Source organism: Chrysochloris asiatica, unplaced genomic scaffold (genome assembly GCF_000296735.1).
Source record: "Chrysochloris asiatica unplaced genomic scaffold, ChrAsi1.0 scaffold00007, whole genome shotgun sequence".
In the NCBI taxonomy this organism is placed as follows: domain Eukaryota; kingdom Metazoa; phylum Chordata; class Mammalia; order Afrosoricida; family Chrysochloridae; genus Chrysochloris; species Chrysochloris asiatica.
Genome location: NW_006408525.1, coordinates 27707041 through 27727579, shown reverse-complemented (window position 1 = coordinate 27727579; position 20539 = coordinate 27707041). Strand labels below are relative to the sequence as shown.

The window sequence follows — 20539 nt, the reverse complement described above, 5'->3', positions numbered from 1 at the left end:
CCTTTCCTTAGAGAGCGAGGGGCACCTGGTGGGAGGGTACTCAAATGATGGTGCATGACTGCAGGCCAGCCCCCTTCCGGCTGCTGTGTGTGGGTACAGCTTTGCCCTTCCCGTAGTACCCCGTGAAGATGGCCCTGAGCTCCAGCTTCTTGGTCAGGTTCAGCATCCAGCGCCCACTTCCCAAGGAGTAGAGCTTGCCCCGGTGTAGCTCACCCACCTCCTCGCCTCGGTTGCCCCCCTTCTCCTGGCGCACAATCTCGAGGAGGTCAATGCCTGTCTGCACAGCCTCCACATCACTTGCACAGCCCAGAGTGATGTGTGCACGGCTCCCCCGAGGCAGGTTGTCAGTGGGGGACAGCTTGTCCACGTCACTTGCCCACAACAGCAGCTGCTGCTCATTCAACTCCACCCGGGCTCCAGTTGTCTTGGGTGTCACAAAGAGGGCAGAGACCGTCAATGTGAAGGCCTTGCAGTACGATTTCCTCACCACCTGGGGAGAGTAAGAAAGAGGGGATGGCTGACAGGGTGTGTGCGGGGTAGCCAGAAGGAAGAAGTCTTAACAGTGAACACTAAGCAGAGGTCATGCTTCAGGGCACACCGTCCACAGATGTCGGTGATGCATGTCTGTGTGTTGGAGGGGTCTTCTCACTACCCTGTTTGGTATAATGTGCAAAAAAGAAGAGGCTCAGAGGCAGAATACAGCTGGAGTCAAAAGCAGACTTCCAAGTTCACAACCAAAGTGCCACTTAACTAGCTTGCATGGTTTTGAGGAAGTTGCTTAGCCTTTCTGCCTCGGTTTACTCACCTGTAAAGAGGGACAGTACTAGAAATTTGCTCAGAGTGAACGAGAGGATTAAAGGAGTGACAACAGCGGAAAGCTCTTAGCATCAGGCACAAAGCAGATGCCACTGTTGCCGTTAGTAGTAAGAACTGGGGAGGTCTGCAGGCCAGTACCTAGAGGGTGGGGTGAAATTGGACAAAATCCACTCTGTACACTTCAGTTTACATCTGATCATATCTGATTTTGAGAAAATCTGTCTTCCTCTGACCATAAAAGTTTCTCAATGTTTGTTTGCTCATGACATTTAGTCCCAACAGTATCGGGTCACAGGTGTTTCATAATTACTGAAGGAACAAATGGTTAGAGGCGATAGTGGAATTATTACAGTGAGCAATTCTAAAATACGCAGGTCCTCAGAGAGTTCCCACTCCAGTGGGAGGAAACCAGTTAATGGGTGGGGTAGGTCAGGTCGCGGGGTATGTGATGCTGAAGGGGACTGGAGACTGGAGACCGAGGAATGCCTGTCTGGGGAAGACGTCTGCTAGTCAGGATCACCTTCAGTGGCTGTGTGCTGGGGACAGGTCTGATAGCCCTAGTCAATAAGCTTTACTACCCCACAGTCCTCCTTAACTCCAACAAAGCCAGGCCTCGGAACTGGGGACAAAAACCTCACTGTACCAGGCTCCCTAGGGGGCAGTTTTAGGAATGGAGGCTGGCTCTTCAGTAAAGGGCACCGGGTGGGGGCTGATACAGCTATGCTGGGAAGGGGGAGATAGAGGGAACAGTGGTCTTAGGCTGCTGTCCATGTTCTGGTAGGTCCCCTCCTTGTACCCCCTCAGCTGGTGTCCCTAGGGAGAACTCACATCCTGCTGGGCGTACTCATCTGCCCCAGCTGCTTTCCCGTAGTCACAGAACTTGGTTGTGCAGTGTAGCACACTTGGGGGTCTCTTCCCGAAGTAGGTAACCAGTTCAATCTTCTCCTTGGTATCGTCCCCAGAGACAACTGTAAGGAGAGAGTGGTGGTCAGCGCAGGGGAGCAGAACAGGGGGCCAACTTCCCATGGAGACCACACCACAATGGTCACGTAGACCGTGAAGGATTACACCCCGTGCGTAAGTTACAGGATACTGTGCGTCAATTCTAGAGCAATTCATTTGTTAAGTGGCCAAAGAGCAAATTTTGAGCTGTATAAAGGTTTCCATGGTTTTACTTATATAAATGTTTGTATCTCTTCCCGAGGCTGGAAGATTCTCAGGTAGTACCAGACCAAGGGAATCTGCTTTTTACCAGCAAGTCAGAAAAAGTGTGGGGTAGAATGAAAAAGAGGGGAACACACAATCACACACAGCAACTGGGATGACCGCATGCCCAATTTGCCCAGGACCACCCAGGTATGGATGAGAAACTACAGGGTCCCCATGTTAACAGACACCTGCAGGGTGGTTTGTGGATGAGAGCATAGAATGAGATGGGTACAAGAAGAATCTTGGGCTGTAATGAGGTAACATCAGGTAGCTGTAGACACAGTGAGGTGTGGGATAGCTGTGATCTGAATGACTTTCCAGACTCCAAGCCTGTGGCTGTCTTCAGTCAATAGATTCTTTGTGTTTATTCCTGAGTTGAGTCCCTGCAAGGACATCCACCACCCTCCCAAGAGAGGGGCACATCTATTCTGAGCAGCCTTGTTCTTGCCCCGTTGCGTTTCTTCTGCTCCATCCCAAGTAGCAAAGGAACTCAGTTTTCAATGATAACAGCTTCAAGAGCCTGTTACTTTCCAAAACAGCCACCAGCTCGGAGCAGGAGGCCACATATGGGGCTCACTGCAGGCCAGCGTCCTGCAGGGCTCCAGGTTCCCTGGTCTCTGAGCAATCCACATTTAAGAGCAGAGAAGATAGTTACCAGAGGACTTAGACACGCACATGATACCTGAGTCATGCAAGTGAACATATATGCATGGGTGGGGATAGTCAAAAAATGAAGATCATCTAAAATCTGGGAAGTGGTAATGTGTTAAAGACACAGAAGATGACAGAGCTCCAATAAGCCGCTGGAGGAGAATGACGGCCACCAGGAGCCTTCCTTATCCCAAACCTACCCTCCTATTGGTGCACACAGCCCCTGCCAGGAGGAAACCTGGCCTAGCCCAGGCAGGGAAGCTCATAATGGTTTGTGGCAAACCCCACAGTCCTCTGTTTCCCTGTCTGCAGAACAAGAGGTTTGGTATTCACTGTGAGACTCTCATTCTCTGAATCCCTGGGACCCCACAGAGCTACCTTGGGGGCCAAGAGGAGAGTGGGGCAACCCAAGGCTGAGAGCCACTCCAAGGAAAGTCAGAAGTGTCCTACTCTTAATTTTTTACACCTTAGGACTCCATGTAGTATTTTGTTTTAGAAAATGGTTCTGCTGTTAAAAACCATTTTAAGACATTGGACCCGATTCTTCAAAGGTATAACACATGGTGACCTATCTCCTGTTATGACTTTCACTGTGTTTCTCCTATTTTTGAGGAAGGGACAGGTCTAGCTCTAGGCTGGGAGCAGGGAGACAAGGAATGTAGCGGGTACATGGGAGGGTGACTCCCTCCACATACCTCCCCCCAGGACCACATCATTGCAAGTGAGTCCCCACCTGGGCTCTCAGTTCTGTAAGAACCCATACTCCCATGCACGCAGCACCTGGTGCCATGTTTGCTGGGCTAGAGAATGGGGTTCACTGTGCACAGGCCTCACTTGCCTGCCCCGCCAGCCTCCCAGCCCTGCCACCTACAGTGTCGAAGCTCCTTCTTGAAAGCCTTGTGGTTCCCCAGCTCTTCCAGGAAGGCATGGCCAGCCTTGAGAAGGCTCTCAGAGCTCTTCTTGGTCAGGAACCAGCCGAAGAAGAGTGGCAGAAAGTCCTTCTCCAGGCCAGGCTTCAGTTTCTTCAGCTCGTCGACGGACAGCTGCCACTGGTTCTTCTCCTTGAGCTGGGCACAGTCCAGCCGCCACGCCGTCTTGGGCTCCACCAACACCACTTGGTACTGGTACTGGTCGGCCATTTCAAAGAGCTTTTCCAACCGCTCCCGTTCATGGTTGGTGTCATCCAGCACAAGCACTCTGATGTCCCGGCGTAAGTAGGCAGCCAGGTCCTCGTCTAGCCGCCTGTACTCCTCAGAGAAGTCTCCACGAATGCCAGGGTTAATCTTGTAGGCATCTGCAGACACCACCTTGGTGCCATCGTGGTACTTGTCCACGATGACGCGGGCCAATGTGGACTTGCCGCTTCCTGGCAGGCCGCGCAGGATGAAGAGTGTTTTGCACTCTTGCAGCGTGGTCACTGTCTCCTCATCCTGCAGGAAGGGAAACTGCAGCTCAGGCTTGTCCTTGGCCCCTGAGGATGACATTTTGCGGAAGAAGATCTTAGGCAGGAATGCGTGGCTCTTTCGGGAGAAGCCTCTATTCTGGGTGAGGAAGAGAAGAACAGCTGTCAGTCAGGTCAGTCAGTCCAGTCACCGGTAGCCATCCCAGCAGCTTTGTCCCTCATCTAACCTGGCTCCCAGCCCTAGTTTACAAGCACTCCTGGGGTGGAAAGCGCCTTCCCAAAGTGGTGGACTTTTCTAGGGCCTACCATGTCTCTTAGAGCCCCTGGCTGGTACTAACTGAAAACCTGAAATTCAAGTGTACCCAAAGATACCTCAAAAGAGGCCGGACAATCTACTCCCCCTCTACCACCATCACACACACACACAACTGGCCATTGAAAAGCTCCCTGGGGCACAGAGCACAGATCTACACCGACACCTGGATAGCAGGTCACCTGGATAGCAAATGGAGACGGGAGGGTGGACCGCTGTCCCTCCTTTGAGCCCCCTTGAGTACCTGTCCACTCCAGAGTGTGGAGGATGCCAACAAGGAGCTGCCGCAGCTCAGGTCCCTTCAGCTAGAGTGGTGTCTTCAGGACCACCCACTGCTGCCCCCTCTAAAAGGAGCCATGTCAAAGTACATGCAGAGGAGGGCCTGGCACCGAGTTATATATTCTTGGCAACTATTAAGGATGCCCTCTTTAAGGGGTGAGGTTTCTCTATCTGGGCAGAGACACAGCTGGGGTGGGGGTGGGGGAGAGGGAGGAGGGCTACTGAAAGACTACCTCCCTACCCCCAACAATGGCAGGGATAGATAATACTCTCTTGTTTAGGATGGGGGGACAATGGGCCCACAGAAGAGCTGGTAGGGGGCAGGGCAAGAGAGTGTTGGACAAAGGGCCTCATTCACCAACCTGCCACCTCCTTCCTCCTGCCCTGTCTCTGCCCCCGACAAAGTCGCGGGCGTTGTGCCTGTCCTAGAACTGGGCGGCACAAGCACCTGCGTTTGGGAGCCAGCTCTGCCCACCACTTAGCTGTGCGTCACCAGCACCTCTCTGGATCCCTTGGTTTCCCATCTGCTGAGCCACAAGTGACAACCGAAAACTTAACCCATTTCCTCCTCCCAACTGGCTGGGCGCCCCTGAGCGCCTGGTGGCGGGGCACATTTTTCAGCAGACAGGTCCCTGGGCAGGGGAAAGTGATAACAGCTGCCCGAGGGTGGCCCAGCGCGAGTGGGTCAGATCCCTAGTTATTCACACACCTGGGTCTTCCCATCGTTTTCCTCCTCCTTAATCTCCCCTACCTTACAGCTGCACCTGGTTCCCAAGAAAGCTTTAACTCCAGACCTCGGTCCTCATTTGCATTAAACGTCCTCATTTGCATTCCACTTCCTTCGGAGAACCCCAAAATACTCTGCTTTACTGTTACAGGCACCACCCCTCCGCCCGCCCCAGCCGTCTTCCTTCTTTCCCAGCCTCCACCTCATTGCTCACCATGGTGAGGAAGAGGCGCCGCCGTCGCCGCCTTTGCAGGCACTTACTCTCCGGGGCCGCCCGCCTGCGCGGAGGGACTCGGGAGTCCAGTGATGGCGTGTACACTGCCCAGTACGCTTTACATACCTCGGGGACGGGGCGGGACGGTCTGGCCTCTCTGCGCGCAGGCGCCTCGGAATCGAAACTCAGCTGTGCATCTGTGCTTCCGGGGAGAGAGTTTTTTGGGGCTTTTTCTTTTGTTTAATCATTAACTCTATATTTCGGGAAAACCCTCTCTTACACCCAAGCCAGGATTAGGATGAGTGAGGCAGGGTCGTGCAAGGGTAAGGTCAAAACTTGTCTTCAAAGATGTTGATAATTGTATTCATCATGGATTTTTGCATTAAAAATTTTTTTTGATGCTGCATTAAGATATTATCTATCTTTACTGAGTGAGCGCCTCCTTGAGTCCCTGAGTGGGGCAAATGATTAAGCGCTTACTTACTAACAGAAAGGTGGTGATTAAGTCCACCTAGCAGGGGCGGGGCCTAGAAAAAAAGCATGGCCATCAGTGTCTGAAAAGTCACAGCCATTGAGAATCTGACAGAGAGTAGTCGCCATGATTCAGAATCACTCCAGGGCAACTGCTTCGTTGTTTTGTTCGTAATTTTTACCCCAGGCAGCACCAGTCACCTCATCCGTTAGTCCTCTCCTCTTGTTGCTAAGTGCTCTGGAGTGGGTTCTGACAATAGGGTTCACATGGCGGACTGGCGAGTTTGAGCTGCTGACCTTTCCGTTCAAACTGGCCTTAACCCAGCCTAAAGTCAGCCAGAAATCCAACCCTTCTCGGAGTGTGCAAACAGAATCCAAGGGACAGCTGCTGAGTCTCCATAGCTGTGAAGCCACTCACCCTGATTCCATGATTTTCTAGACCTTGCTGTATGCCAAGCGCTATGCTAAACACTAATCCTCACACCAACCCGAGGCAAGTGCCCTACTTCACAGGTGGTGGTGGTTAGGTGCCGTGGAGTCGGTTCTGACTCATAGCGACCCTGTTCAGGCTTTCCGAGGCTGTAAATCGTTATGGGAGCAGAAAGCCTCGTCTTTCTCACATGGAACACCTGGTAATTTCCAACTGCTGGCCTTGCAAGTTAGCAGCCCGATTCATAACCACTGCGCTACCAGAGCGCCTTACAGAGCAGGAAATAAGTTTACTGAGTGCAATTTGCTTGATCCTACCACCAGGAGTCATACCAAGAGTCCAGCTGCTGGCCTCTTTCTTCCTCTGAGCTCCTAGAGTACAGCGGTCCTTTGGGAGTCCCAGCATCACATCACATCTTCCATAAAGCCTCCCACAGTGTACACAGTAGGGACTCAGTAACATGACCCAATGGCCAGTGGCTGGGCAGACACAAGTCTTCCCAAGGCCTTGTCTTGCCTCCTGTTAAGCTTCGGGGTTCTTTGTAACACGTGTTTCTGTACTTCTGAAAACATTTTGTAGTGCCTTTCTCTTCCATGGGAAGAGACCCGACCTGGGAGAAAAGGCTGGCTTTCACACCTTGGCCTGGTTTGGGGTTTGTACCCATGAATCTCTGTACCCAAACCAGCATCATCAATGGATTTCTCTAAGGGTCTTCTGAGACTGGGTGTGAGTGAGGAAACAAAATGATACACTCAGGGTTTATAAGAGTGAACGATATATATTTCAAAGGAAAATGGTAACAGAAAGAGGCAGAGGGAAACTGTTCCCTATTTTTCCTATTAAAAACAAAACTCAGCATGAAAATTCAGTTTAATATGATCCTCATCACCCCTGTGAACTCCAACTTCCTGATCCTAATGCCTATTACCAAGGGCTTCATTTATCTTCCTTTCCATCCTTTTCCATCTCTTCAAGATTTCCTGTTTCCCACTTTCCCTAGCTCTTCCAGGTCTGACTCCCTTCTGCCTACTTTGCTTCTTTCTACTCTCCTCCGCTTACACCTGAGAGTCCTTGGTCTATTTCTTCTGAGGGCCTCCTGTAAATTTCTGTTGATTCTCTTCTGCCCACTTCTGATAGTATCTTCCCTATTTTTGCTGAGTCTCTTTTGCCTAATTCTCCAGACAGTCTTTTGCCAACTTCTTCCAAGTCTCTTGTCTCTGTGGCTCCCAGTTCTGTTCTTCTGAAGAGGCTGGTGTCTCTTGCTTCCTGTTCCCCTGTGCTGCTCATCAATTCTTCCTCATCGTATGTATCAATGTTTTCTCTCTCCCACTGCTTCATCACCTTCTCCGGCTCGTCTTTCACCCGTTTCATCTCCTCATTAAGTCTTCTGACTGCAGTGACATCATCCACTTCTGTGGCCTCTTCTGGAAAAAAACAAAGCAAAAAAAAAAAAAACGAGACAGAAGGGAAAATAAGTTTATTTTCATCTTTGTACCTATGGAGGAGGTCTGTGTTTCTGAGACAGCCGAGAACAAAGGTCCTGAGAACAACAATGTTTATAGGCACCTTTCAAAAAGAAATGAAAGGGAACCACCATCTACTGAGCATCAACCATCTTTCAGGTCCCGTGTGAGGTGCTATGTTGATATTGTATTCATAAAGGATTTTTTGCATTAAAATTTCTATGATATTGCATTCAAATATTATCTATCTGGATTACTGAGTGTTTGGGCACCCCCTTAAGTCCCTGGGTGGTGGCAAATGGTTAAGCACTTGTTTACTAACAGAAAAGTGGTGTGCTTCAGTTCACTCAGAAGGGTCTTGGAAGAAAAGCTTGGCGGCGATCAACTTCTGAAGTCATAATCAAGGGACCTGAGATCAACTGAAGAAAATTCACATTTAATGGTCAACCATGCAAGACAATAAATGGCAGAGTCAGAATTTGAACTTGGGACAGTCTAACCCCAGAGCACAATCTCTTTTCCCTAGCAGACACTTCTCTCCACTCCTTTGTTGGGAGAGCTCCTGTGAACATCTGAGCGGGATGCTATTTACAACCAAAGGGATTCTTGCTCCTTGCCTTTAGCGGATACAGAGAAAAACCACCAGTTCCCTCCTGAGTCTCCCCTACATTCCCTTCCTGAAAGCCCCCGTCACCCAGATACCTCTAGGGCAGCTCAGAAGGCTCACAGTAGGAAAAAGGCAGCCATTTAGGGGTGGACACAAGTGCACTGCTGCCTCCTGCTGTTCTGAGAGGGAAGTGCCTCAACAGCTGTCATGGATCACAGGCCTTCCCAAGTTTGGGGGAGAACACCTTCCCTGGCACACAGCCTGACCCAAGGGAGGGCAAGGAGAGAAGGCTGCTTGGAGCATCTGCTGTTTCCCTGTAGCATCCGTGTTTTCTTTAATAAAAAAGCACATCCATCAAGCTGATTCTGTCTACTCACAGCAACCCTATAGGACAAAGTAGAACTGCTTCATAGGGTTTCTGAGGCTGTAGTCTCTGCAGAAGCTGGCTGCCTCATCTTTCTCCTGTGGAGCAGCTGATAGGTTCAAACCGCTGACTTTTCAGATAGCAGCCCAACATGTAGCCCACTGTGCCACTAGGTCTCCTTAGACATGCTCCAGAAACAAGTGAAGGCAGAGACAAAGCCTCTCCAGAGGGGACCCAGCCAGCACACAGCAGGTACTGCATAATAAAGGGCGGTCTTTTGGCTGCTCATTTGCATGGAACCCAGACCCAGGTTCCTGCTGCCTTGCCTGGACTAGAGAGGATTTCCGCCTCAGAGCCTGGAGGGCTGCAGCTCAGGAAAAACAGATCTCCAGGACTGAACTCTGTCCCCCTGGGTGCCCAAGACCCCTCTCCAGCTCCTGTCACTGAAGTATGACTGATGGGAGGGCACGATGGGGCAGCCAAAATGGTAATGTCATTGTTAGTGCCGTCGAGTCGGTTCTGGTTCCGACTCGTAGCAACCTTGGATAGGGTTTCTGAGGAGCTGCTGCTGGGTTTGAACCACCAACCTTGAGGCTCAAACTGACCTTGGGAACCATGTAAGCGCTCCGAAGCTCAAGTTCTCAAGTCAGAAGACCCAAGATTGAAAATCACTGTGGCTCCTTTAACTGCATTCTACTTCTGTGTCCTCCTCCGTGAAATCAAGCCCACTGTTTTATTTACTTCGTGGTGCTTCACGGATGATCCAATGGCACATCAAAGCACAGAGTGGAGCAGTAAGTATGTGCCTCTGGGGCCCTTCTCTGCCAACCCCAGCTGCCCACCTCCTCTTCCCTTCCCCTCTCCACCCTGTGAACTGGGAGATGCCAGGGCCCCTTGACCTAGAGCCTGCTGCTCCCTGGAGGCCTGTGAGAAAGAACAATAAGGCCAGCCCAGTCAGTGAGAGCCTGCCTGTCAGGCAAAACCAGACACAGCCGCCCTGTATTCTTCCCCACTCCACCCTGGGCCTAGTGTCAAGATACCCAATATGTAGGTAAGCATGGGCTTACTTGTGCTTACTTACTAATCTATAGCCAACAATTTCACATGGTTTTCATTTGCCCTACCACTAGCTGCTCCTTGGAAACACTACACAGTTGGAGCTGACTCGACGGGCACATTAACAACAACCCTCTGCCAGGGGAGTATGGTGGCTCCATACGATATCACTGAACTGTGAACCACACAAACCACAAGTTCAGCAGTTCGAGCCCACCCACCAGCTGCTCTGCAGGAGAAAGAAGGATGCCTTTAAAGCCTTGGAATCCCTATACAGGGTCTCTGTGAGTTGGAAACGACTTGACAGCACTTAACAACAACCTCTGTTAAGGAGCCCTGGTGTTGCCGTGGTTAAAGCATTCCACCCTTAACCAAAAGGTCAGTAGTTCGAACCCACCAGCCGCTCTGCAGGAGACACGGTCCCAGAGTTGGAATCCACTCACGGGCCATGCTTTTACCCTTTGCTGGTCAAAGAGCGCCACCCAGTGGAGAAGAGCACGGGCTGCAGGTTAGCCATCTGAGCTCAAGGCCCAGCCCCTCTCCTTCCTGTATGTAGGCCCCACGATGAGTCAGCCTCGCTCAGTCTCCATTTTCCCCCAAAAGGATAGCCACAGATTCAGGTGGTTGGTTCTGAATCAGGTAATTCGTGTCTAGTACTTAACTGGCACATAGCAAGGGCCCCAAATATGTGAGTTACTGTCATGCCTGTTGCTGGGGTGGGGGTGTGGGGGGGTCCTCCTGCTTCTGCCTGGCACCCAGGGAACTCCCAGTCCAAAAAAAAAAAGATTGGAGCCTGGGTCTTTGGAGTCTTGCCTACAGCCCCAGCAACTTGTGGAGCAGTGTCTTCTCACTTCTAAACCAGCGCTTAATGCTGACAGGACCCGTTCGCTGAGAACTCTTTTCCCCTGACCTGTTGTTAGGCGCCATCGAGTCGGTACTGACTTATAGCAACCTTATGCACAGCAGAAAGAAAAACTGCCCGATCCCGGGCCAGCCTCACTACTGTTGCCACGCTTGAGTCCATCAATGCTGTCACCTGGCCAATCCCTCCCGTTGGGGGTCTTCCTCTTTTTTCTGACCCTCCACCTTAACAAACATGATATCCTTCTCCAGCGACTGGACTCTCCTGACAATATGTCCGAAGAATGAGAGATGAAGTTTGGCCATCTTGGCCTCTAAGGAGCACTCTGGCTGCACTTCTTCCAACACAGATCTGTTGGTTCTATGGGCAGCCCATGACACTTTCAATATTCTCTCCTCCAACACCATAACTCAAAAGCATCAATTCTTCTACGGTCTTCCTTAGTCACTGTCCAGCTTTCACATGCATATGAAGTGATTGAAAATACATGACTTGGGTCAGGTGTCCCAGAAACTACCAACTTTCTGAAACCTGACTGCTTCCCCAGTGCTAGAAGTATTGACTGAAGGACTAAATGGGTGGTCTCTCCAGTCAGAATGCCCGCCTTCAAACCCTGCCCAGCCCTGGGAGCAAGGGTGCTGACCAGAAAGGTGGGGTCTGAGGCAGCACTGAATTCGGAGGGCTCAGGAGGCCTGGAGGAACTGCTGGCAAATGGCATGGGGACAGACAGAAGCGAAGCAAAGGGAAAACTCCGACGCTGCCCTTTTCAGAGTTCCAGGAACTCACCTCTCTCTCTCTTTTCTTTGAGGATTTCCCTGTAGTTCGTTTTCTTCAGTTCTTCAATGATGCCCTTGTTGGCATCGTCCAAGGCCTGTTGGGTGACAGAGGGAGCTGATGAATACGCTTAACCCGTTTGGCAGCTACATCTTTTCCTTTCTCTGCCCCTGTCCCAGAAGACAGTGTTCTGTTTTAACCCTGCCCAATCTCGGTTTTCCTTCTGAAGCCTCCTGCCGAGTTGATACTTACTGATTTGGGATTATCCATGTCAAGTGCTATGATACCATAGGATAACTCCGATTGCATTTCTCTTGAGCACAGACTCATATTTGGGATTGTGTCTGTCTCCTAATTTCTACCTTTTTACCAAAAGCTACTCCCAGCTCCAGCCAATTCAAATCCCTAAGCACTCAGCAAGGCAGTGAGCAGCCAAGGGGACAAAGAAACACACTGGAAAGTTTGGGGAGAGCTGGACTGCCTTTCCAATGGGCCACCTGGGTGTTTATAGTTGCCCCTACACAAGTACACACTCCACAGGGGCTAGACCTGAAGCATCTTCAGGGCAGGGATTGCCTTCTTCCTCACTGCATTTAGCACAGGGCAGAACCCCTGGAGGTACGGATGTTTCCTGAAGGATGTGAACATACTCTGCAGGTAGGGGTTTGCTCCCCACAAACTGCCTACCTGCCGATGCCAATCCAGGAGAATGAGGGGTCAGGACCTGGCCCCTGGAGGAGAGTCCCTGAGGGTGGTGGCAGGGTGGTGGTACAGCATCTCCACTTACCAAACTCCTGCCATCTTCAAAGTAAAGTTAAAGCCCTCCTTGATGGTCAAGGTTCCAACCCGGCCTTTCTCTGAGGTTCTCTGACCTTTGATCTACCCATCCCTAATTGGAGTCCCTGGGTGGTGATTATGCACTCATTGCTAATTGAAAGGTTGAAGGGTCAAGTCTATTCAGAGGTACCTTAGAAGAAATGCCTGGCCATCTACTTCCTATGAAGCAGAGTTCTACTCTGATATATACAAAGGGTCACCACGAGGCTGAACCACTGGTTTTGGTTTCCTGTCCCACTGATCAGAAACAAGAGTGTATACTTTTGTTTTAGCCTTGCTGCTGACACCAAGCTTCCTGAGAACCAAGACCACAGTCAAGTCCCTTTTGTGCAGGCAGCCCAGAGCAGCCTTTTGCTCAGTAAATATTTGATTCGCTGAACTGCCATGCAGTCTCTCTCCAGTTATATGCAAAATGATCACATGGAAAAGGCCATGTTTGTGAATCTGGGAGCTCATGGTAGGGCATCAGGAAAGGCACTCCTCCTCCGGAGGCCAGGATTACTGGCAAGGCGGACATTACGGGGCGCTGTCTTCCCTCAACAGATGAAAAGGATAGTAATGCCACAAACCAAAGCTGCCCTGCCCGGTGAGAAAGCAGAGGCTATACTGCCACCTGTTGGGGGATCTTGGGAGCAATTTCTCCACAAGATATGGAGTGTCACAAAGGAACTCGCCTCCTAAAAGATGAGTAGGTCAGGTTGCTTCTTTGTTGTTTCAGCCCTTTGAGTCCAAGCAGTTCCACAAACTGTGTGCAACAGTGAACTTCACTGGCCCTTGAATCCAAGTCCAGAGCCTCTCCCAAGGACCACCCCCCCACCTTTCCCCAGGACCTACTGCATTTCCAGGTTGGTCCCCAAGGCTGTTTCCCTGGGCTGCTTGTTGATTAATTACACAACAGTGGCCTCGCTCAACCACAGAGACAACCTCCCCAAAGAGCACAGGAGCTCTGTTAATTCCGTCCAGCAAGTGTTTACTGAATCCAGAACATGCTCCAGAATTTCTACATGGGAAGGCCTTAGGGCAGCAGTCTGGGGTGGTTAGGGGACTGTGTCTGAGAGAGAGCAGATGGACAGTAAGACAGTCCTATTTATCTGTTATGGCTCTGGGAGCCCCAGGGAACCTAAAGCTTCTCCAAGCTTCCCCTTGACTTCACCTGTGGTCTCTGCCTCACAAAACTGAAGTCTAAGCTAGCACCGCTGAGAAGAACTTTCGGTGGCGATGGAAATGTTCTTTACTGCGCTGTCTGGCACTCATGAGTCACAGGTGGCTACTGAGCCCTTGAACTGTAGCTAGTGTGACTGAGAAACAGAATTTTAAGTTTCAATCACTTTTTAAAATGTCATTTACTTTGAATTCACATGCATTTAAATAGCCACAGGTGGCTGGTGCCTTACTGAACAGTGCAGGTCCAGGTGGAACCAACTGCTCACAGTAACAGTGTCAGGTGGACATGGGCACGTGGGGGGTCATGGGAACCAGAGGAGAGGGTCAGAGAAGTCCTTCTGGAAGAGAGGACATTGAAGCTGAAACCGAAAGACTGAGTGGGAGTTAGGTGAAGGGGAATTTAGAAAAACAGTCTCAGCTGGGCTAACAGCTTACACTAAACCCAGAGCATTAGAAAGCCTGTTCAGGGAATGACAGGAAGCACTCAGAAACTCTGTCTTTGGCTCATGTGCCAGGAGGTGGTAGGGTGGGAACTGACCAGAGTGAAGGCTGGAGAGGCCCCTGGGGAGAGGTTACCTAAGGCCATCCTGGCCCAGCAGGAAAAAAGACACCAGGGAGCCAACAAAGGTCTTAAGCAAGAGAGTGAGGAAATTGGACGATACCAGTATTTCTTCTTGCCTCATGGAGAAATGTTTTTCAAACTGGGAGTCCTAAAACCAATGTAGAAGGTTTCCACCAGTATTTTTTTTTTTTTTAAATGGAACAGAGCAGAAAATACAGAGTGCAGAGTTGATAGTATTGTTTCGTGAATCCTTTGGTGTTTTGTTTGTCTGAAATAAGACTATGTCACTATATAAAAGATATTTTACTGTTGATGGCAGCAGCAAATGTTCACAGAATGGGTCCTATAGTTGAGTTGTAAATGTGGAAAGGTGAACGGGAGGAGCCAGTGCCCAACTGCCCACTGCTGTGAGCTGGCTGATGCTCGCCCCCTGCTGGTGGGAATACTCACACTGATGATGGCCTGCTGCGCCTCGTTGTTATGGACAATCTTCGCCCTCTCCAGGGCCTTCTCAAAGTTGCTCACAGCAGCCTCAAAGTCTCTCAGCTTCACTGGAGAGCAAGGAGGGAAGGCACAGGTAGAATGTGACACTGTTGCAAGATGCACCTGCCTGGCAGGTACCTGTCCACCCTCGAGTCAGAGGCACCATCACTGAGTCACTTGGCACCATCCTTCTGTCACATTCCTGGGCCCACCTACCACTGAGAACCTGAACCCGGACCTTGGATTTCAGGTCAGATGGAGTCAGGGTGGGAAGGAGGGGCCTGGTGCGGGCTTCTGTGTGCACACAGGTATGCTTGGGGCAAGGGAGATAACGCTTTAGCAGTATTGCCCCATTTTCAGATTGCTCCAGAGGAGCAAATTCATGTCTTTTAAGTATTTCTTCATATTTTTCAAAAACATTGTGCAGGCCAAAGCATCCAGTGACCAGTGGCCAGTGGCTGGAATCTGAGTTCTCAAGTTCAGCTCCCACGCTGCCATCAGAAGCCAGATAGTGGAGGGGTTGGGACTGGCACAATTGATTGGTTGGGTCTGTCCTTTATGGGAACAGAATTTCAAAAAGGAAGACAGTGCTCACCAGCCAAGGCCTGGGCACCCCATGCCTCAATTCTCACACCCTGTGGCTTTGTTTTATACCCAGGAGCCTCCCCTTCCTAAAAACTGCTTTGGGATCCATGGGAAAGGAGGGTCATAGTTACGCTCATAAGTAAAACTTCAAAGAGATGCAAAAGTACATTTTGAAAACAAATGAGGTCAATATCCATTTTTCCAAATACACATTTGAGGGAAGGGCAGTCTCAGGGTCCATTCAGAGGCAGAAGAGGCTCTGACAGAGGCCTGCAGAGGAGCCAGGATTCCCTCAAGAGAGTCAAGCATGAAGGACACTTTCAGTTTTTAACGTTACCTTGTTTTCCTCATCACCTCCTCCTCTGGCCGTGTACCAAGCTACACATTTCTACCTACATCTTTTGAGTCATAACTATGCTCTTCCAAGGACTGCATTGTTTCCTCATCACTGTTAGGGACCCTTGTAAAAGTTGTGAGGTGAAAGGGGAAGAAGGAAGAAGGCAGGATTTATCGAGTGCATTTGAATGCCAGGCTCTCTTCTAAATGCTTAGGTACAGAAGCTTCTTTCTCACAACAACCCTACAAGTAACCTGCTGCTGTCGAGTTGAGTTGATTCCAACTCCTAGCGACCCTATTGGACAAGGTGAACTACCACTATAGAGTTTCCAAGGCTGCAATCTTTGTGGAAATGCCACACCTTTCTCCCACGGAGCGGCTGGTGGGTTCCAACGGAACCTCTGACCTTTTGGTTAGCAGATTTAACCATTGTGTCACGAGGGCTCCGCCCTCTACGTAGGTACAGTGATTATCCCTATTTAAAGATGAAGAAACAGGTACAGAGTGGCAACCTGCCCAGGTTCCTCAAGCCAGGAGGTGCTCTGGCCTCAGAGCCCGGGGTCTCTCTACTGGGCTAGGCTGCCGCTAGAGCCTGCTGGCTGTATGTGATTGAATCCAATCAATCAATCCAGTGTGTACTGCAATTGGTGCCCAAAGGCCCACAGGCCAAGGTCAACCCTGAGGAGTAGACAGCATCTTCCCTTCAGCATGTAGGAAGCCCCCCTAAGGACAGAAAAGAGTTTTGATGAAAGTCACAGTGACCGTATCTTCCTAGCTAAAACCCTGCTGCAGTTGTATTTAGGCAAAAATGAAAAATTCTGAACCAGGCCCACGAGATCCTATGGCTCTGATCCCTCATCTTTAAAAGTCTCAGTTAAAAGTGACATTCTCAGATGTGAAGGTGGGAAAGAATGATCAGTTGTGCTCACAACTGTATGGCCAACTTGGCACCTGGAAGTTAGTATTTGTGGAATGAATAAGGTACAGAGGAATGATTAGTCCCCTGATGGTCACATTTCCTCCCGCAATGGAAGTTAGCTGCATTCCTGGGGGAGGAGCCAATTAACACAGTGATTTAGAACCAAAGAGAACTGGGTTCTAATCCCAGCTCCATGGCTTCCTGGCAGGGTGACCTCGGCAATTTCTTTTTCATCTTTGAAATCTGAAATATCAAAATATTCCAACTTCTGTAAAAGTCAAAGGAAAAGCATAATGAAGTTCCATAACCCATTACTCGCTTTAACAATGATCAATATGTCGCTAAGCTTGTTTTATCTATAGAACGTTCTTATCCTCTACCTCTTGCTGGCTTTTTAATGTGTGTGTGTGTGTATATATAAAACTTTATTGAGATATAGCTGCATATTATTAAATTCCTCGAGTGTAAGTATACATTTCAATGATTTTTGAGGGCAACCATGACCACAACCCAGCTTTAGAACATTTCTATCATTCCAAAAAGTTTCCTCATGTACCTGGGTCAAAGTGCTGAACTACTGGTTGCCTCAGTTTCCCCATCTATGAAATGAGGACAGTACACCTGCCTCACTGTCTTGTAGAATGATGGAAGATGAGAATACTGTGTACAAATTTCCATGTGTGAGCGGAAGCAGCTCAGTACATGAGCATGTTCACAGTGACAACGCAATGCTGGGCTGCACTGCAGCTGAGCTCATGGGCAGCTCTGGGCTACTTGAGGTCTTGCCCATATTTTGCTCAATGTAGGTCCCGAATGCACACTGGTTGAAATCAGTGGTTTATCCTTATTCTCAACATTCATCTGCGTGAGGATGTCCTGGGTTAGTAAACTCAGCCCACAGGATCCCTAGCCTTGGTAAGGCATGGGGTAGGAGGCTAATTGTGAGGAGCCTGGCAGTCTGGGCCTCGGGGCTGACAAAGTGGCTGTCTCTGAGCCCATACCTTGTGCCTGCGCCACCAGGACACTGGCGTTCAGCTGCCACTCAATATCCCCTTCCTCCTCAGCACACTGCTGGGATTTCTCGCCGTAGGACTGGGCCTGCCAGGCCTGCTCCAGCTCTAGGTAGCAGCGACCAATCTCATGGAACAGCCAGGTCTTCTCCAGGGTGGTTTTTGCCAGTGGAATCTTCTCCTCCCACCTGGGGATATAAAGGATGAGGCTCTGTTTCTTCTACTCAAACCCTAAATCCAGCTATAGGAGGCCAAGGCTTCCTGTTGAGCAGCAACAGAAAAATTTCCCCCAACTATCAGTTCTTTTAAGGAGCTCTGGTAGAGTGCTAGTTACAAGTCGGGCTGCTAAACTCAAGGTCAGCAGTTCGAAACTACCAGCGGTTCTATGGGAAAATGATGAGGCTTTCTGCTCCCGTAAAGATTTATAGCCTCAGAAATCCTATTCAGGGTCACTATGAGGTAGAACCGACTCCACAGTACACCATGACCACCCACCACCATCAGTGCCTTTGGAGTCCTGGTGTGGTGCTGTAGGATAAGCACTGGACCACAAGCTCATAGTTCAAACTCAGCAGCTGCTCCTCAGAAATCCTATGCAGGGCTGCTATGAGTCAGTACCAACTCGACAGCACTTAATAACAACAACAATCAGTTCTTTTAGATACAGGGATGGATTTAATAACCTTGAAAATATTTTTAAGCCGCCATAAATATTTTGATTGGGATCAGCTTTTATACGATGGTTGAAAATATTTACAAAACGGTGTTTGAAATAACACAACAATATTTAAGATTACTGTTCAGTGAAATGACTTGGATGTAAGGCTGTATATAAAGGATGCTCACATCTATATAAGAGAAAATCAACAAAGAAAACAGCCATAAAATTTGAATTTGAATTCATACTTGTCTTTGGGTGGTGAGCCAGATCACCCAATAAGAAAGGTCATTTCCATTGTGTCTTCCCACAAATCTGCAGAGCACAATTTCACTTGCTCCCCTTCCCCCCAACATTTCACCAGATGTGAGGAACCCATGAGAAACTGCTCAACACAGATTAGTGAGCAAACACAATTAAGTCTACGTACTTTGCTCATCCCCTGCTTACAGGCTAATCCATCCTTGATGGTGGCACTATAAAATAACTTATTCGTCTGTAAATTAACGTCTCAATAATAAGCACAAATATATTATAAACATGCTATAAAAAGACACTAATGGGTCAGGGATACATTTCATATTCTTCCATCTTTGGCATTTAGAGACCAGAGGCCGTTCAGAAACTGAAATCACACGCAGCAGAAGGCTGTTGGTAAACTCGGAAGTCCATTTCAATCAAGCAGCAGGGACCCAAAGGACATTGGAAGCTAAGTAAATGGGCCCCCAGAGCTGACTCTCAAAGAGCTGGCTGGCTGGTCCCCAGGGCAGGGCTCTTTACCAGCGTCTCCCTTGGCTGAGGGTCGGACCTGAGGAATCCAGCAGTTAGACCATTTGGAGAGCACAGACACAGTGTGATCTCACACAACCCCACAGAGTCACAGACCAGCTTCAGAAGGCCAATTGGTCCACTAGCTCTTGAAATTGCCCAAGAATGACTTGGAGTGCTTGTTAAAAGACTCTGGAACTCCAATCAGGGGCCAACATTGAGTAAGGCATGTACAGGTTTAATTGTATCTACCTGCTAATCTGTAGTGAGCAATTTCATATGGGTTTTACCACATCTTTGATGGGGGTGAGCAGGGCGGGAGGTGAAACTGTGGACTGCATTGGTGTGAAAGCACAGTTGGATAAGTGCGTACCTTGCTTATTGGGCCATCTGACCTTGGTTCTAACCCAGACCTATTAGAATCAGAATTTCCAGGGAAGAGACCAGCAGACTGGCAGGCATGCTCCGGGTGATTCTAATCCCTGGGAAATCTTGAAAATTGCTGATTCTAGTCCCAAAATCAAACTGATGAGCCCCAGAGACTAAAGTAACTTGCCCACAGTTGCCTGGCAGAAACAAAGCCAGGAGCTAACCCCAGGTCTTCTGATGCCTCTCTACCTGGCACCTTGACCACTGGAAGCCCAGTGTGGAGGTGGAAGTCTTGGCCCTAAGGCGAGTTCTTGCCACTTACGTGTTAATGGCTTGCTGGAATTTCCCAACTCTAGCAAAAACCCTGCCAATGTTGTCAAGGGCTCTCGATTTGGCATCTGGAAGGTCACTGTGGGGAAGAAGAGAAGTAAGTTATTCACTAGAAATTAACTGTTGTTGGCACTGGGGAAAGAGAATAGACAAAGCCAGGGGGCCTGGCCTGTAGGATCCAGTGGGAGAGAAGATGCCCAGGCAAGCCTCTGGCACACAGACCCCCTCATGGCCTGTGGTGGGAATGGAAATTATGGGGACCTTTCCAAGTCCTGGTGTGGCCCTGTAGGATAAGCACTGGACTGCTAACCACAAGTTTCATGGTTCAAACTCCAAGCCACTCCTTGGGAACCCTTCACAGGGTTGCTATGAGTTGGAATCAACTGGATGGCACTTAACAACGACAACTTAACTTCCAGAAGGTAACCAGTGAACAAGATATCCCTTGGATCCTGCAATTCTCCTTCTGGGAATCCCACAAAAAATGTGACAAGAACATTCATTAATGTGCTGTTCAAAAGATAAAAATTGGAAACCACCTAAATACTATCAGAACCCTAAGCAATGACAATTTTTGTGTATGTAAAAAATATCCATAATATAGTAAGTTAAAAACAAAAATCAGAAGATCAGAGTATGTCGTATACTGTCCCATTTGTGTTAAAAACAAAAATAAACCTCTGAAATTGTTGCCATAAGGTAATCTTTAAATATTAAACCAAAGATACTCCAAAGTCTTCTTAAAACCAAACAATAGTTTAGATTAACTATTTTAAAATGTCTGCTGTGAGCATTAGCTCTTTTAAGAAGAATCTACCCGCTGCCATCCAGGAGCTCTGGTAGCATAGTGGTTACGAATCGGGCTGCGAACTTTAAGGTC

The 20539-nt window shown here is 49.2% G+C and overlaps 2 protein-coding genes across 2 annotated transcripts in view; both read right to left on the bottom strand.

Moving 5' to 3' along the window:
- Positions 1-40: 40 nt before the first annotated feature.
- On the bottom strand, positions 41-4211 carry CNP (2',3'-cyclic nucleotide 3' phosphodiesterase). The gene is made up of 3 exons (XM_006832645.1): positions 3548-4211; positions 1645-1784; positions 41-490 (listed from the first exon to the last, which is right to left on the bottom strand). Exons 1-3 carry the CDS (start codon positions 4158-4160, stop codon positions 41-43), a joined length of 1203 nt encoding a protein of 400 aa, XP_006832708.1. The 5' UTR covers positions 4161-4211.
- Positions 4212-4947: 736 nt separating this feature from the next.
- Positions 4948-20539, bottom strand: part of TTC25 (tetratricopeptide repeat domain 25) — a 40078-nt gene continuing 24486 nt past the window's right edge. The window contains exons 8-14 of the mRNA XM_006833698.1: positions 19652-19738; positions 17526-17722; positions 14652-14752; positions 11651-11735; positions 7776-7936; positions 5612-5737; positions 4948-4980 (exon numbers count right to left, since the gene is read on the bottom strand). Coding sequence (XP_006833761.1) covers positions 4948-4980; positions 5612-5737; positions 7776-7936; positions 11651-11735; positions 14652-14752; positions 17526-17722; positions 19652-19738 — 790 coding nt within the window. The remainder of the gene's footprint in view (positions 4981-5611; positions 5738-7775; positions 7937-11650; positions 11736-14651; positions 14753-17525; positions 17723-19651; positions 19739-20539) is intronic.

What these genes read in the sequence shown, in the direction of transcription:
- CNP (XM_006832645.1), bottom strand. Translation starts at nt 4,160, where the DNA reads ATGTCATCCTCAGGGGCCAAGGACAAGCCTGAGCTGCAGTTTCCCTTC. An exon ending in CAAGAAGGAGCTTCGACACT is followed by an intron (nt 1,785 to 3,547) that starts GTAGGTGGCAGG and finishes CTCTCCTTACAG; the next exon opens with TTGTCTCTGGGGACGATACC. An exon ending in ATGAGTACGCCCAGCAGGAT is followed by an intron (nt 491 to 1,644) that starts GTGAGTTCTCCC and finishes TACTCTCCCCAG; the next exon opens with GTGGTGAGGAAATCGTACTG.